Genomic DNA, 18,281 nt, shown 5'->3' on the forward strand with positions numbered 1-18,281 from the left:
CATGTATATAAAATGTGGTGAAGTGTTGTTAAACCAATATTCCTTCCTTTCATCGGTACACGTGACCTACATGTATATAAAATGTGTAGAAGTGTAGTTAAACCAATATTCCTCTATTTCATCGGTACACGTGACCTACATGTATATAAAATGTGGTGAAGTGTAGTTAAACCAATATTCCTCTATTTCATCGGTACACGTGACCTACATGTATATAGAATGTGGTGAAGTGTAGTTAAACCAATATTCCTCCCTTTCATCGGTACACGTGACCTACATGTATATAGAATGTGGAGAAGTGTAGTTAAACCAATATTCCTCCCTTTCATCGGTACACGTGACCTACATGTATATAAAATGTGGAGAAGTGTAGTTAAACCAATATTCCTCCCTTTCATCGGTACACGTGACCTACATGTATATAAAATGTGGTGAAGTGTTGTTAAACCAATATTCCTTCCTTTCATCGGTACACGTGACCTACATGTATATAAAATGTGGTGAAGTGTAGTTAAACCAATATTCCTCCCTTTCATCGGTACACCTTACCTACATGTATATAAAATGTGGAGAAGTGTTGTTAAACCAATATTCCTCCCTTTCATCGGTACACATGACCTACATGTATATAAAATGTGGTGAAGTGTTGTTAAACCAATATTCCTCCCTTTCATCAGTACACATGACCTACATGTATATAAAATGTGGAGAAGTGTAGTTAAACCAATATTACTCCCTTTCATTGGTACACGTGACCTACATGTATATAAAATGTGGAGAAGTGTAGTTAAACCAATATTCCTCTATTTCATCGGTACACGTGACCTACATGTATATAAAATGTGGAGAAGTGTAGTTAAACCAATATTACTCTCTTTCATTGGTACACGTGACCTACATGTATATAAAATGTGGTGAAGTGTTGTTAAACCAATATTCCTCCCTTTCATCGGTACACATGACCTACATGTATATAAAATGTGGTGAAGTGTTGTTAAACCAATATTCCTCCCTTTCATCAGTACACATGACCTACATGTATATAAAATGTGGAGAAGTGTAGTTAAACCAATATTACTCCCTTTCATTGGTACACGTGACCTACATGTATATAAAATGTGGAGAAGTGTAGTTAAACCAATATTCCTCTATTTCATCGGTACACGTGACCTACATGTATATAAAATGTGGTGAAGTGTAGTTAAACCAATATTCCTTCCTTTCATCGGTACACGTGACCTACATGTATATAAAATGTGGAGAAGTGTTGTTAAACCAATATTACTCCCTTTCATCGGTACACGTGATCTACATGTATATAAAATGTGGAGAAGTGTAGTTAAACCAATATTCCTCCCTTTCATCAGTACACGTGACCTACATGTATATAAAATGTGGTGAAGTGTAGTTAAACCAATATTCCTTCCTTTCATCAGTACACATGACCTACATGTATATAAAATGAGTAAACCAAAACAAGTTGTGTTTGTGTAAATATACATGTATTCATAATCTTCAATATTATATAGTCCAACCTACTATAAAGGACACTAGATCTATACACTGGCCACTTTATAGCTGTTTCTTCCATTGTTCCTTCTACTTTACCTCTGCATAAAGATAACCCACACATAATGGCCATATTTTGTAGGTTACATGGTGGCCTTTATAAACAATTTTGACTTGGTGTTTATACAGTTACATTGTATCTATCCACAGTAGTTTGTGCTTTGATTGTGATGACATCTTGCCATTTGTATTCATACCACCATGGACAGTTAATTAATAAATACCTCTGCAAAAGGATAACCTACACATAATGGCCGTTTTGTAGCTTACATGGGTGGCCTTTATAAACAATTTTCACTATTGGTGTATATACAGTTACAGTGTATCTGTCCACAGTAGTTTGTGCTTTGATTGTGATGACATCTTGCCATTTGTATTCATACCACCATACCGGCCTTGGTGGCGTCGTGGTTAGGCCATCTGTCTACAGGCTGGTAGGTACTGGGTTCGGATCCCAGTCGAGGCATGGGATGTTTAATCCAGATACCAACTCCAAACCCTGAGTGAATGCTCCACAAGGCTCATTGGGTAGGTGTATACCACTTGCACCGACCAGTGATCCATAACTGGTTCAGCAAAGGCCATGGTTTGTGCTATCCTGTCTGTGGGAAGCGCAAATAAAAGATCCCTTGCTGCTAATCGGAAAGAGTAGCCCATGTAGTGGCGACAGCGGGTTTCCTCTCAAAATCTGTGTGGTCTTTAACCATATGTCTGACGCCATATAACCGTAAATAAAATGTGTTGAGTGCGTCGTTAAATAAAACATTTCTTTCTTTCATACCACCATGGACAATTACATTAATAAATACCTCTGCAAAAGGATAACCTACACATAATCGCCCTGTTTTGTAGGTTGGCCTTTATAAACAATTTTGACTATTGGTGTATATACAGTTACAGTGTCTATCTTGCCATTTGTATTCATACTACCATAGACAGTTAGATTAATAAATACCTCTGCATAAAGATAACCTAAACATAATTGCCATATTTTGTAGGTTACATGGATGACCTTTATAAACAAGTTTGACTATAGGTGTATTTACAGTGTCTATATATCTGTCCACAGTAGTTTGTGCTTTGATTGTGACAACACCTTGCCATTTCAAGTCATACCATCATACACAATTACATTTAATAAATAAACCCTTTGAATTTGTGAGTTCATTTTAAACTTTTATGTACACACCAGCATTTGTCTTTAAGTCCATGTACTTTGAAACATCATTATCCTGACTTCAAGAGCCCAGGATATCTTGGTGTTGAGATATTGTTCTAGGAAATTGTTTTCCCTCCACAACTTTTATGTTCATCTCTAACCATCATCTATTATCTCGAGCTTGTTGGTCTTTCTGGTGTCATTTCATACACGTGGTTAGGTTTTCCTCCACAACGATTTAGTGGATATCTCATTTTTAAATTTCATAATATTTTTTGGTGATTAAAATTTATATATCATCATCAGCTCCCTTAGAACTAGTTGTGGATATTTGCAATTACACAGCAGCTGTCCAGTGTTTAAATTGTCTTTGGTTCTGACAGTGTTGTGATAATTACAGATGATCAACTCCATAAGAACTTGCTGTGGACATCTGCAATTATACAGCAGTTGTCCAGTGCTTAAATCGTCATTGGTTCTGACAGTGCTGTAATAATTACTGATGATCGACTCCCTAAGAACTTGTTGTGGATATCTGCAATTATACAGCAGTTGTCCAATGCTTAAATCGTCATTGGTTCTGACAGGGCTGTAATAATTACAGATGATCGACTCCCTAAGAACTTGTTGTGGATATCTGCAATTATACAGCAGTTGTCCAATGCTTAAATCGTCTTTAGTTGTGACAGTGTTGTGATGACTACAGATCATCCACTCCCTTTGAACTAGTTGTGGATATCTGCGACGTGTACAGCGTCGTCACGTTGGCCTTGCTCAGCATGCTCTGCTCGTTGGTGGACGTCTGGAGCGGCCACGACATCTTCTTGCTGAGTCGACCTAAAAAAATTGACGCAAACGTTGTGCGGAACTTCCTGCTGATGGCGCAGTACAGCAGGAAGTTGATGCTGGAGTTGACGAACACCAGCAGACCATTGACATGCTTCATGCTGACAAAGAGGGGATTGGCGAAGATCTTGTACCGGCCGTGGACGGCAATGTTGAGGGCGAGGAAGACCCCGACGGAGTGGCAGATGATGAAGACGAGCACCATGGAGACGACGATGAAACTGATGTGCATCATGTCGACCTGCGACGTTGACCCTGACCCGGGTGTCTTGTGCTTGAGCATGCGGCGGCGGTGGGTGGTGAGGAAGAAGATGAGGAAGCTGTTGACGACGATGAGCACGAAGACGGGGATGATGGCCGCCAGCGTGATGTTGGCGATATGCACATACGTCTCATAGGCCGTGGAGTGCACCAGGGCCGTGCCCACCACGGGGAAAGGCTGTCGCAGGTTGAGGTTGGGCTCGTACTCAAAGAACTTGGAGAAGTGGAACACGAAGGACATGAGGAAGATGGCCAGGATCGCACGCCGGGCCCGGCGGATCGTACACACCATCCTCGAGTTCATCATGAACCGCAGCGAGATGAAGCGCTCGATCGTCACGGCGACCGTTATCCAGCACGTACAAGTGATGAAGGTGTTGTTGGCAAAATATCTGCAAAAACAAAATTAGTTGTTAAAAAATAATAATAATAATAAGTTTGGTATACATGTATGTGTTGTTGTTGTTGTTGTTTCTAGTTTTACACTACATTCATACCAGTCATAACCTGGGCCTCGTTTCATGGTCAAAACAATCTTGGCACTACTGTCATAGTAATTAAATACCATTGTGACCATAGTTTTTAAAATTGGAAATTACAGTGAAAATTTAAAGTTGATATATGAGGCAAACTTTATAAGCCACTAATGTAGATGTCAAATGACTATTAAATAAAGATTTAATGATTTTCTAACAAGGATACAATTTAATTTGTGTTAAAATGTATCCTATATACATTTGTAAATGTACTATATACATAATACCTTTTATGAAAAACAATGTATGACCTCACAACAGTATCTGAATATATATTATGATTGGCCTCTCTGGTATAATGATTGAGCCATCGGACTTACGGCCGGTAGGTACTGGGTTCACACCCCATTACCGACTCCCAACCAGAGTGAGTTTTAATGAGTCAGTGGGTAAGACCATTACACTGACTTCTCTCACTAACAATTTATGTGTGTGCTCAGGACAGCATCCTTGAACAGTACTAAAATAAGTTAAAAATGAAAATACTGTATGATATTCTATAAATGGATTGCATTTTAATAAATAATTCAGTGAAAGCCCACAAAATCAGAATTCCCTTAAAACCTGACCATTTATAAACTGGTATTCCCCCAATACCCCTAAATACCAGACTTTTTACGTTATCTCATTAGTGTCTGGTTTAGAGAGGTTTAACAGTAGTAATATTATATCCCTGACTACATGACAAACCTGCAGCAGTAGAAAATGTTTGTCTTTATAATGGCTATTGAAATGTTGACGTCGGATATCTACTTTATCCTGTGAAGGTAACAATGGGAAATTCTGCGAGGCTCTGCCAAGCGGAATTTCTCATCCGGCCTGAACAGGATAAAGCAGATATCCAATGACAATTTCAGACTTCCAGTTTATTAATTTTAACAATGCAATATAAAATCCTCATATACATGTATTTATGAATATATTTTGGGGGTTGGGGTGGGGTTGGGGTTGGGGTTTTTTTGGGGGGGGGGGGGGGGGGGGGGGCAATATTGAGTGCTCAAAATGGGAAGGATAAAAATATATGGCATTCCTTTATTTCTCATAATGAAATACAACTGCTGTACAAATTAGGTGCTTACAGTTTGTAACATCAACAGCAAACTTGTTATGAACTAACTTTTAAAATGTATAAAGTCATTAACCTGTTCCATTTTGGAGAGGATGGCTGTGGTGAGGGAGGAAGGGAGAGGTCACATTAAAAAAATGTTTTTAAATAAAGTTAAAAACAGACTTACATGGAACCAAAATTGTTTTTCCTATGATTATTATATCAAGTACAACTATTCAACGAAAATAATATAGTTGTAATTATTTAAAAAAACAGTTTCCAATAAGTTCCCATGATCACAAGGCATGGAACCGAAAAAGTGTTTGTTGTGAAATTTGTGAAATCCTATGGTCTGATACACTGTACGTGAATATATGTTAAATAATGGTAAAAAAAAATATATATTTTGTCATGGAAAGATCATGGAATTTTTTTAATAAGACCGATGTCACACAACCTATTATCTCTAGTCAAGAGTCTACATGGTCATATTTCTGTTTACCTAGAAATTGGGATTACACAGACGCTGCTTTGTGTGTTGACAGCAAGTTTATAAAAGCAGCATGCAGTCGTGTTTGGATTTCACATTAACAAACAATGTTATTAATGTAGATACTAGATGGAAGATTTAACATTAATATAAGAATAAACATTTTCTTAAAGAACCGTCCTTTTTTTCCCATTTCTTTTATCTTTAGATCTTATAAAAATAGAGGCATATATGTTTGAAGACCAAATGTGCACCAGGTCTTAGATGATAAGCTAATACCGGTACATTGTAGTTATTGAAGTAATATGTTTTTTCATCTAATGGTTCTATAAGACAAGTGGGGTATTGTAATTACTGCTGGTTACACAAGTGACAGTGTCACAGGTCGATTGACTCTAACAGGCAGTCAAGTGTCAGGTCCCTTGATTTGACAGACTTGGTGTAGCCTAGCTTCCTGCGGATTAGATTACAGCTTCCAGTGGTCTTTGGGAAGTCTTAATACAGCACTGTTATACACCCATGTTGTACAAGTGTGTGTCTGTGTTAAAGATGTACATGTGTATAGTGTGTATGTGTGTAGAGTGTTTGTTTCAGTGGTGTCTTTTTACAGTTAATAGCTTGAACGTGGTGAACCTATTTGTAGTGCCACATCAATTTGTTTAGTTACTTCCACAACAGATTTATTGATTATTGTATATATACTCTACAAAAAAAGTAGGGCAACTCTAATAAGAATTTACATTGTTTACAATTGACACAATTGCAAGGTGTATTAGCTGTGGGGAATGGTTATATGATAACAGTGAATTCATTGGGCAAACATTACAACCGGTAGTTCATTATTACAGTAGGTTTTATGACCACCAAAGATCTTGAAGGATGATTGGGGTCAGAAGTGAAATTCAAACAATAAAAATGACTAAAGAAAAAACATAACAACTTGGGTTTTTTCCTTATGGTAAACGTTATTCTTAATTGGTTTATCACCAAATGAAAGTTAAAAGTTTATTTTGTTTAATGACACCACTAGAGCACATTAATTTATTAATCATTGACTATTGGATGTCAAACATTTGGTAGTTTGACAGCAAGGAAACCCACTACATTTTTCCATTAGTAGCAAGCCTTAAAGGGATCTGTTATCTGCATCATTTCACAGACAGGATAGCACATACCATGGCCATTGATATACCAGTCATGGTGCACTGACTGGAACAAGAAGTAGCCCAATATGGGTCGACTGACTGGGATCGATCCCAAACTGACCATGCATCAATTGAGCACTATACCACTAGGCTACGTCCCACCTTACCAAGTGATGTCATTTTGATGCCATCTTTCTTAGTCTTGACACTTCCACAGCTTCTTACTGTAAAACGGGTATTATTCGCGGCAGTAAATTTTCGCGATATCAAAAATACAGGCAGCTCGTGGTTTCTAATTTTCGCAGTATCATGGTTTTTGTTTTATTTTGTTTTTGTTTCTCTAAATTATTAACACTTACAAAACTATACTTTGGTACATAACTGACATTAGAGCAGTCAACAGAGGTATATGTAATATTATCCCTTTCTGAGAGACTCCGCTAAGCACTGCAGCCACATGTCTTTTATCCAGCAGCGACCACACTGTGTGTACAATTAATGAAAGTAATCCAGGATGTGGTTCAATCAACTCTCCAGAAAGTGTGAAATAAAGACAAATACTTGTACTAGTAATCTTTTTTTAATGTTTAAACACCGGTTGTTAAAAACATCTCACCTCTTTTGTTTTTGTCGCATGTCGATGGCATTTTTTCAGAAGTTTACAAAACCATTTGTGTCCCTTATTTTGATTGGCCAATTAAAAATGGCTCATTATACTAATTTCTAAATGTTAATTCACAGCTTAACAATACCAGTATGAATGTCTGTTCTAAATGATACTATATGTATCATTCTTCACAAAAACAGCGTTATGGCAGCTAGGTTCAATTTTGCAGTGGTTAAAAAAAGCGCGAACAAACCTGAAACTGTTGGTTTACCTGACCCTTCAACGTGTTTAACGATCGAAGAAGTTCAATCGACACAGGCCGCCAATGATGCCTTTTGATAAATTAAACACTGCTACAACTCGTAAACAAAAACGCGGTGAATATGGACTGTATTATGCAGAACAGCGTGCCAAAATTGCTAAACTGTTTGTTGTTTGGGGTTTTTGGGTTTTGTTTTTTGGGTTTTGTTTTTTTATCTAATGGATTTTATTATTTGCATAAGTGTAATTTTTGCGGGTAAATTAAAAACGCGAAAGTTACACATTCACGAATTTTATCCGTTTTACAGTATGATGTGGGGCTGGATTTAGCTGTTGGTTGAGTGCTCGCTTGAGGTGCTTGCATTGCCAGGATCGAACCATCGATGGATCCATTCAACTGATTGGGTTTTTTCTCATTCCAAGCATTGTACCACAACTGGTCAAAGGCTGTGGTATATGCTTTCCTGTCTGTGGGAAAATGCATATAAAAGATCCCTTGCTGCGTTAGTAAAAATGAAGCGAGTTTTCTCTGATGACTACGAGTCAGAATTACCAAATGTTTGACATCCAATAGCCGATGATTAATAAATCAGTGCGCTACATGTATACATGTAGTGGTGTCATTAAACAAAAAAATTTTATTGGAAGATTTGTCACAGTAAATAGATTACCACTGGTTCACTATTAAAGACCCAGGTTTGAAGTACAGTAGGTCATAAAGTGTGGAAAGATGTAATGAGTGATGAAAAAAAGAAAAGAATGTTTTATTTAACGACACACTCAACACATTTTATTTACGATTATATGGCGTCAGACATATGGTTAAGGACCACATAGATTTTGAGAGGAAACCCGCTGTCGCCACTACATGGGCTACTCTTTCCGATTAGCAACAAAGGATCTTTTATTTGTGCTTCCCACAGGCAGGATAGCACAAACCATGGCCTTGGTTGAACCAGTTATGGATCACTGGTCGGTGCAAGTGGATTACACCTACCCATTGAGCCTTGCGGAGCACTCACTCAGGGTTTGGAGTCGGTATCTGGATTAAAAATCCTATGCCTTGACTGGGATCCGAACCCAGTACCTACCAGCCTGTAGACCGATGGCCTACCCACGACGCCATCGAGACCGGTTAATGAGTGATGAATTCTTGTGTACAGGTACGTACATATACATGTAGTATGGATAACATGTAGTATGGATCCCCGTCGGTGGGCCCATTGAGCTATTTCTCGCTCCAGCCAGTGCACCATGACTGGTACATCAACGGCCGTGGTATGTGCTATCCTGTCTATGGGATGGTGCATATAAAAGATCCCTTGCTGCTAATCGAAAAGAGTAGCCCATGAAGTGGCGACAGCGGGTTTCCTCTCTCAGTATCTATCTGTGTGGTTCGACGCCATATAACAGTAAATAAAAATGTGTTGAGTGCGTCATTAAATAAAACTTTTCCTTCCTTCCTTATTATTATAATTTTTTTTAAAATTAAAAACAACAAAATAAACGACATTATTTCTACTGGCACTACATTTTACTGAACGTACCTGAAGATGGTGTAGTATCTATAGAAGATCTTGAAGGAGTGTGTGTCGTTGAGGCGGTGGTTGTAGGACAGGAAGTGGGGAATCTGCACGACGAGCAGCATCACGTCTGACGCAGCCAGCGCCTTGAGGAAGCAGTTGGTGGGTGACGACATCTCCTTGCGCGTCAACACGACGATGCTGAAGATGTTGCCGATGATGCCGAAACACACGACCAGCGGGGTGAGAACCTGGTCACACACGAATATCACCTGGAGCAGGTACTCAGGCGGCACCGATGGCCGGACGCGCCCTGTCGTCATGGCAACCGTGGTGTTGGCGGCCTGTGTACCCAGCAGAGGTATTAATGTTGTCAGCACCTGTGCCATTCCGTCGGACGAAATGACTTGCTGCGCAGTTTCGGTTATGTTGTTCATTGTCAGAATTGTTGGATTTTTCTGAATTTGATTGTTTTTTGTGTTTTTTATCAAGTTTCTTTCGAAGAATTTCAAAAATATTATTTTCCCAAAGTACTGATTTTTGGAATTGTTCTTTTTCAAAACATTTGTGACAAATATGACCAAAGTTTTTTTTTTTAGTATGTGTAACAATTTCCAAAGTATTTTTTTTTTTTTTTTGCTGAATTCCACTGAATATGAAATATGAATCTATCCCAGATCTATTGTCGTAAGATCACCTGGTTTTATAATGTCATTCGTATTTAGTTCAGCAGGTTGGTACGATAACAACAACGTTTGGTTGATTTCTCAAAATTCTTTTTTCTTCAGTGAATGGAAATCTGCACTGCATCGTACACACACACATATATATATATCTCACAAGTAACGGAATTGGGTTGCCAGTTTGATTTTTAAAAATCACTTTTTACAGCTCCTTCTTGACATCTGTCCTCACAGTGAGGTGTCAGGAGAGAATAACAATTAACTGCACCTGCCGTGCATTCGCTGTCAACAGCTGTATGAATGCCCCACCGCTGGTTCTGTCAGCTGATGGGTGCTGGAACAATTTGCAATTGTGGAGGTAATTGGATAAATTGCTGCTAGCTGCATGTAACTGCCAGTCCGGGTATAAGACTGCTGGTGTGGCAGGATCATCTGACTGGAGCACAGTGATGATGGTCTACCTCGGATTGTGAAAATATATCCCTGTACGACTGCTTGTGGCTTGTGGCGGTGGGTGGAGTCTCCTGGGGCCTCTGGTTACGTCCAATTACAGCCGGGAGACTTACCCACTTCCTCACTTCACTGGCAGCTGTCAGTTGGCAGTTGAGAATCAGTCTCTTATACATAAGCCAAGATTGCTTGCTGCCTCTGTTGCAGGAAACATGCATTATTTATATACTTTCGTACCTCTCGTAGTTCGTATGTCTGGCATTAAGGTCATAACTTAACATACATCTTTTTTTTCTTTATTTGTTTAAAGTAAGCTATGTTTGAATAAAGGAATGTTCAAGTAAAGTGATATTGAAAACAGGTGTTTCAAAGGTAAATTAATGACTGCCAGCAAAGTACAAAATTTATCGAGTGCAATTTGCCGTTAATGTAATTTAAAGAAAAGAAAACTGCTGTGTTTAAATAAAGGTATTTTAAGTAAAATTAGATTGAAAACAGATGTTACCATTATTAAAAGACAAAATGAATACCAGAAAAGAAAATTGAATGAATTGAATTTACCATTAAATTAAATGTAATTTGAAGGAAAATTTAACTGCAGTTGTTTTTGGGGAGGATTTTGAGGGGCTTGTTGTTGTTGTTGTTGGTGGGTGTGGGTTGGTGTTTGTGTGGGTGTGTGTGTGTGTGTGTGTGTGTGTGTGTGTGTGTATACATTATATTAGATTAAGTTTAAAAAAAGATAACATACATGTAGTTAACAGAGGGGCAGGATTTAGTTTAGTTGGCTCGGAGCTCGCCTGAGGTGCTTCCATCACAGGATCGAACAACCTCGGTGGATCCATTCAACTAATTGGTTTTGGGTTTTTTGTTGTTCCAACCATGCAGTGCACCAGAACTGGTCAAAGGCCATGGTACATGTATGTGCTTTCCTGTCTGTGGGAAAGTGCATATAATAGATCCCTTGCTGCAAATGGAAAAATGTAATGCGTTTCCTCTGATGACTACAAGTCAGAATAACCACATGTTTGACATCCAATAGCTGATGATTAATTAATCAATGTGCTCTTGTGGTGTCGTTAAACAATATTTGGAATTTGTTTTTGAAAATAATAAAAAATAGATATATACATGTAGTGAAAAGCACCCCTGCTCTCTCTCCCCCCCCCCCCCCCCCCCCCCCCAATCATAAATGATATATTTATATGTATGTTCCAGTTCCCAGATCCAGTTTGGTCAGTTTATCACTTGCCTTGCAGTGCTTTGGTCACAGGATCAAACCCACTCGGTGGATCCATTCTCTGATTATTGGGGGTGGGTGGGTGCATCCCAACCAATATATTATCAAAGGCCATGGTATGTGCTATTCTGTCTGTGGGCATATAAAACATCCCTTCCTCTGAAGACTACATGTCAAGTTACCAAGTGTTTGACAACCAACAGCTGATGATTAATAAATCGATGTGCTCTAGTGGCGTTGTTAAACAAAACAAACCTTTAACTTTCTTTGCATGTATATATCAAATTCTGATCACTGCTTGAAAATAGTGCAAAAGTTAAAGTATGTGTTTGTTTAATGACACCACTAGAGCACTTTGATTATTTAATCATCGGCTATTGGATTTCAAACTGTCTGGAACAAGAAATGCACCCAATATATAATTTGGCCACCAGTGGGGATTGATCCAAAACCGACCGCCCATCAAACGAGCACTTGCACTAGGCCATGTCCCACCCTGAAAATAGTGTGAGTCAAGAGATCATTTGAATACAGTTTGACAGTGTTAATAAAAAAAAGGTCAGTGCCGTGCACCAGCATTAAGTTTGGGTGTGTAAAGATGTGCAGCCCTGATGAGAGATTGTCCGATCTCCCACACTGCACAACATGTCATTGTGCGATGAAAACCTCTATTGCTATCTCCCTCCAGATTGCCAGCAAGTGGGATTATCATGTGTACTCGTTACGTAAACAGCACTTCCTGGCTGTCACCCTTTCAGCTCAACTCCTCTGAACAGTTTATTTAAACTAACAAATACTATATTGTGTGTAACATCCACTAAATGTGCAGCCAGTGGGTGTCATATTGAGATGTGGTGCCTGTAGTCTAGCCTAAATATAGTCTGTTTATGTTAGTGGTTTTCTTCAAAAAGTATCCAACCTTTCAGCTTATCATTGAGCTGGCTGTATATATAAGATGGCCACTCTTTAGACGTGTGAGATACAGTTAATGTTTAATTTGGCATCTCTGTCTGTGAATTTCAATTTATTGTGTGGCGTTTTGATAAATGTTTCCGTTTGGATATCATCTATAGCCATGTATATACTGACGATCAGAAGAAAATATGCCAAATTGTTTTTTTATATGAAATCTCACATTTTATCACTGTAGTACTGTTGGTGAAGTGTGATGTTCACATTTGATGGTAATTATTGTGTATACCATTGCTTATATCTCGCAAAATGATTACACATGTACCTTTGTACTTTCAAAATATAACACATGTGTTTTGTGTTGTTTTATCATTGTCAGTATAATACTATATGTAGATAATAACTAGTTAATGACTTCGGATATCTGCTTTATCCTGTGAAGGTAAGAATGGGAAATTCTGTGAGGCTCTGCCAAATGGAATTTCTCATTCAGCCTGAACAGGATAAAACAGATATCCGAATCATTAACTAGTTATTATCTTTATCCTGCAGACCATAAAAATTAAGGGGAAAAGCTATTATTTCTGTTATTTCAGCCACATCATATGATGACCTAGCGGTGAAATGATTTTGTAATGTAGCTATGCATGTGAAGTCACATGAGTGATGTAGCTATGCATGTGAAGTCACATGAGTGATGTAGCTATGCATGTGAAGTCACATGAGTGATGTAGCTATGCATGTGAAGTCACATGAGTGATGTAGCTATGCATGTGAAGTCACATGAGTGACATCAAAAGTCATATCCTGCTACTAGCAGGATATGACTTTGCTTTATCCATCATTATATTTTGTCAACAGAAACAGTGGTTGCAGGATAAACATGAATATATTCATAGAAACGGTCAATGAACATTATAATTTTTTAAGTGATTTGTATTTGGTTGTCATTATTTAAGCATCATCAGATAAATAAATAAAATGATCTTTAAATTATTTGTTTTAAATTACATATCGAATAGTTGTACCTTTTTTCTTTTTTCTTTTTTTTATTATTAGATGGATGGGATAGTAATATATAGTATTTTGTAACAAGATACATCAGGAACCTAAAAATGTGAAACACAATGACCAGTAAACATTTGATTGGACATTAATTAAGAATTCCACTTGATACTGGCGACACATTGGTGTACACAGGTTTCCTAGATCACTTGAGAAATGCCTTAGTTTTATTAAAATAGCCGCTGCAGATCTCTATAAATATTCAGAATGCTTGTTTATGCATAACATAATACTAATTAATATTACATGTATATTCTGCAAGGTTATAGGTCTAGAAAATGGTGGAAATAGTGAATATTTTTATTTTTGTTTTATAAGGATTGGGAGATGCCAGCTTTTGGAAGGGTCTTTAATATATTAATTTGTCTTCCAGTGGAGTGAGGGTGTGATGTAGTGAAGTGTTGGCCTAATGTGTGGTCGGTCTGGGATCGATCCACGTTGGTGGGCCCATTGGGCTATTTCTTATTCCAGCCAGTGCATGACAACTAGTATATCAAAGGCTGGGTTTTGTGCTGTCGGTCTGTGCCAGGATGGTGCATTTAAAAGATCCCTTGCTATTAATGTTAAAATGTTGCGGTTTCCCTCTCTAAGACTATATGTCAAAATCACCAAATGTTTGACATCCATTAGCCGATGATGAATAAATCAATGTGCTCAATAGTGGTGGGTTTGGGAATGTATATTTATCTTCATCCTTAGATGGACCAATAATCCACATGGCTGCTCCAGTCTTTGATGCAATGCCAATGTCTTTTCTGGGGTTTTTAAGAGAGTATGAAATTGATAACTTAATTATTACATTGATATGATATTTAAATGGTGGTCAGTCGGTAGCATCATGCTGGCAGAAACATTTAAGCATGTATTTAGGACTCTGTTCTATCTGGTGCAGGCAATTCTCAGCCATTCGTGACTGTAAATCCAGTTTCAAACGTGCCAATCCAACGTGACCAGTGCCAATCACTATGGACAGAATGTTTATCCTGTTTAACCTGTAGTGTCACAGATATATTCCAGTATATTGTGGAATGTGTGGAATCATTGGTTGTACAGTGAAACTTCTCTAAACCGGACACCCTCATGACAAAGTAAAAAGTCTGCTTTTAAGAGGTATCTGGTTTAGAGAGGTTCTCTCCTGCACACAGATATTTAAAAAGGGACCATGAAAAACGTCCAGTTTTGAGGGAATTCCGGTTTACAAAGGGTACGGTTTTGGGAGGTTTCACTGTAGTTATTCTGTTATATGTCTGGCCTCAGCAAAGTTGGAAGGCAAGAAGTTGTTATCACTATCAGACTAAATGTTGAAATAATCATAGAATTTTATTTGTTCTTTTCTTGCTTTTCATTGAATGTTTTGGTAATTATAATGTTATGGATTTTATATAAAATTGTTTATGTATACAAAATTTTAAAATCAATCTTTTGCTTTTTTAACTTTTCCTAGTTTCCTATTAAATGTAGTAATGCAAAATAGTATCTTGTTAATTAAGAGTGAATACTTGTTGATGGCAGCCAGTGCACTACATCTGGTATATCAAAGGCCGTGGTATGTACTACCCTGTCTGTGGGATGGTGAATATAAAAGATCCCTTGCTGCTAATCGAAAAGAATAGCCCATGAAGTGGCGACAGCAGGTTTCCTCCCTCAATATCTGTGTGGTCCTTAACCATATGTCTGATGCCATATAACCGTAAATAAAATGTGTTGAGTGCGTCGTTAAATAAAATATTTCCTTCCTTACTTGTTGATGGATATTAAAACTGTTGTGTATTGGCAAGTACATGTTGTACATGCTAGTGGTTATTACAGAGAGTTCTTAGAGAAATTAACTGTAGCACTTGATTCCCCTTGAAGAGCAGCACTTGAGGCAGGTTCTGGTTCACTTCCTCTCCATTATGTTGTTGGTGTCAACCCTTGTTTCCTCGAGTCTCTACCCTCTGTGCGCTCCACGTAAACCTCTTGAAGCCGTAGGTACACAGTCGTGTGTAACACGAGTGCCACTTAAACTACATGTGTACACAGCAAACACCCCTCTGTAGACACAAGCTGCACACTTCTTAGAGAGCTTGCAACTTGCACTTGCAGCAGCAATTAAAACGACATGACTAAAGTTGGTCTTAATTGTCTTGTTAAGTCAGCCAGCGGGTCACAGGTTCTTGTGTGATGTGTCTGGTTTGTTTACATTTTAATTCAGTGTACATGGGTGTAGGCTGGGAAATTTCGTCCAAACCTCCCCCTCCACCCCCACCCCCCACCCCCGCCTCTTATATACTGAGATTAAAACAAATAGATGTTCAGGAGAAATGTAGACTGCTTGGGTCCGCTTGCTAGGTTCATATTCGAAGTAATAACACTCATTCCATTTCTGGGGCCTAATTCACAAAGCTCTCTTAGTCTCTGCTAGACAACATGGCATCCTCTTTTAGCACCGACCTCGGTGGCGTCGTGGTAGGCCATCGGTCTACAGGCTGGTAGGTACTGGGTTCGGATCCCAGTCGAGCCATGGGATTTTTAATCCAGATACCGACTCCAAACCCTGAGTGAGTGCTCCGCAAGGTTCAGTGGGTAGGTGTAAACCACTTGCACCAACCAGTGATCCATAACTGGTTCAACAAAGGCCATGGTTTGTGCTATCTTGCCTGTGGGAAGCGCAAATAAAAGATCCCTTGCTGCTAATCGGAAAGAGTAGCCCATGTAGTGGCGACAGCGGGTTTCCTCTCAAAATCTGTGTGGTCCTTAACCATATGTCTGATGCCATATAACCGTAAATAAAATGTGTTGAGTGCGTCGTTAAATAAAACACTTCTTTCTTTCCTTTTTTAGCAAGTCTTTTAGCATTGCACTGTGATATCACAAAGTTGCGAGAGTTTAGTGAATTAGGTCCCTGGTACACAAATTGAGAATCTAGTTACAATATACAAATGTACATATAGATATATTTATTACCCCAGCGGTCACTTATAACAGGGAAAATAAAAATCATAATTTCTCACTGAGAAATTATGATGCATCGGTCTAACGAACAATACTATTGGACAATTTTACGCTTACAAACCAATGACTTTGTCGGTACTAAATATGACGTCATCACGATTTGACAAACACACAAAATGACGTCATGTAGTTTAAAGAGTTTGCCTTTACGGGTCTCTGTTTTTGGTGTAATAACAAAATATCATTTTAATGCAATTCATTATAAATTTGGAAGCAGAATAAAGAGAACTTGTGTTTTTAAAAATTATGAATGTGATTAAATTACAACGTTATAGTAATTCTCAGAACAGTGCGTAAAGTGGTTTACATCATTCCTATACAGGTTGGCCTTCGTGCATGTGCGTCGAAATTAAAGGCTTTTAGAGAAAAATAGCTGAGGTAATAAATAGAATAACAAACTCGGTACCAGTTATTATCAAATTTATGTCCCTCGTGAAATAATTTTCATTTGTCACTCGCTAAAGCTTGTGACAACTGAAAATTATTTCACTCGGGACATAAATTTGATAATAACTGGTAACTCGTTTATTATCCTCTATATATATATATATACATGTAGCAGAGTGGGAGTTTGAAAAAATATATATATTCATACTGAAAGAAATAAGGGAACATTTGATATTGTAGAATAAATTTCAGTCACTATATTAATGTCTCAATAAAACACAAACATCTTAATATGGGACTGAATGTCGGTAATGTGAGAGTGAATGTTTGTAAAACGGTTAACTTCCTGAAACTTCTGACACAGGATGATCGGGGTTGTGATTGCAGCACTTCTTTCCTGTTAGTGTTGATGGCGATCCCATATTTCATTCCATCAGTAAATTTTTGATTTAACGATACCGGAGGATATACATGTATATATATATCAAAGAATCTCTGACTATAGATTCGATTTCTTGGCTTTCTCGACATCTTGAGGTCCTGTAGGTTGTAGGATCAATCCCCATCATTAGGTATTCACATCTGGGGTTTGTGCACTACAATCAGTGCTCTATATACATCTGGTGCATGTGTATGTGTCATAAGCCATGAAATGCACTACCCATCTGTTTAATGGAATACATGTAACACACCTTGCTGCTAATCAGTAGGCGTAGCCTACATGTACATGTATGTGTGGTGTAGTTGGTTCTTCTCCAACTTTCTAGATGCCCATGTCATTAAACAAACGTACAGGTACAGGTACACTTGTATGTATTTTTAGTTTACCATGACAACACATGTGCACCATGATCATTGGTGTATCAATATGTGGTGAACCGGTGCACCCATCCCAACCATTCCCCCATGACTCATATAGATATTAAAGGTCATGGTATGTGCTGTCCTGTCTTTATAAGAAAGTGTGTATATGAAGATCCTTTCTGCTGTTTGGTAGGTGTACTATAGATATCTAGACCTACTATCTGTATTTAGTACTGAGTGGTATGCTGTTTGGTAGGTGTACTATAGATATCTAGACCTACTATCTGTATTTAGTACTCAGTGG

At 38.2% G+C, this 18,281-nt stretch overlaps 2 protein-coding genes across 2 annotated transcripts in view; one reads left to right on the top strand and one right to left on the bottom strand.

Moving 5' to 3' along the window:
• Nucleotides 1–18,281, top strand: part of LOC121382690 (protein FAM184A-like) — a 78,214-nt gene that overhangs the window by 19,460 nt on the left and 40,473 nt on the right. The window lies entirely within an intron of this gene.
• LOC121382691 (sex peptide receptor-like) lies at nucleotides 2,560–10,836 on the bottom strand. The gene is made up of 2 exons (XM_041512232.1): nucleotides 9,470–10,836; nucleotides 2,560–4,227 (listed from the first exon to the last, which is right to left on the bottom strand). Exons 1-2 carry the CDS (start codon nucleotides 9,880–9,882, stop codon nucleotides 3,429–3,431), a joined length of 1,212 nt encoding a protein of 403 aa, XP_041368166.1. The 5' UTR covers nucleotides 9,883–10,836; the 3' UTR covers nucleotides 2,560–3,428.

Source organism: Gigantopelta aegis, chromosome 10, assembly GCF_016097555.1.
Source record: "Gigantopelta aegis isolate Gae_Host chromosome 10, Gae_host_genome, whole genome shotgun sequence".
Classification (NCBI taxonomy): domain Eukaryota; kingdom Metazoa; phylum Mollusca; class Gastropoda; order Neomphalida; family Peltospiridae; genus Gigantopelta; species Gigantopelta aegis.

Coding starts and splice junctions, on each gene's coding strand:
- LOC121382691 (XM_041512232.1), bottom strand. CDS start 9,882: ATGAACAACATAACCGAAACTGCGCAGCAAGTCATTTCGTCCGACGGA. Junction 4,228..9,469: donor AGATACTACACCATCTTCAG/GTACGTTCAGTA, acceptor TTGTTTTTGCAG/ATATTTTGCCAACAACACCT.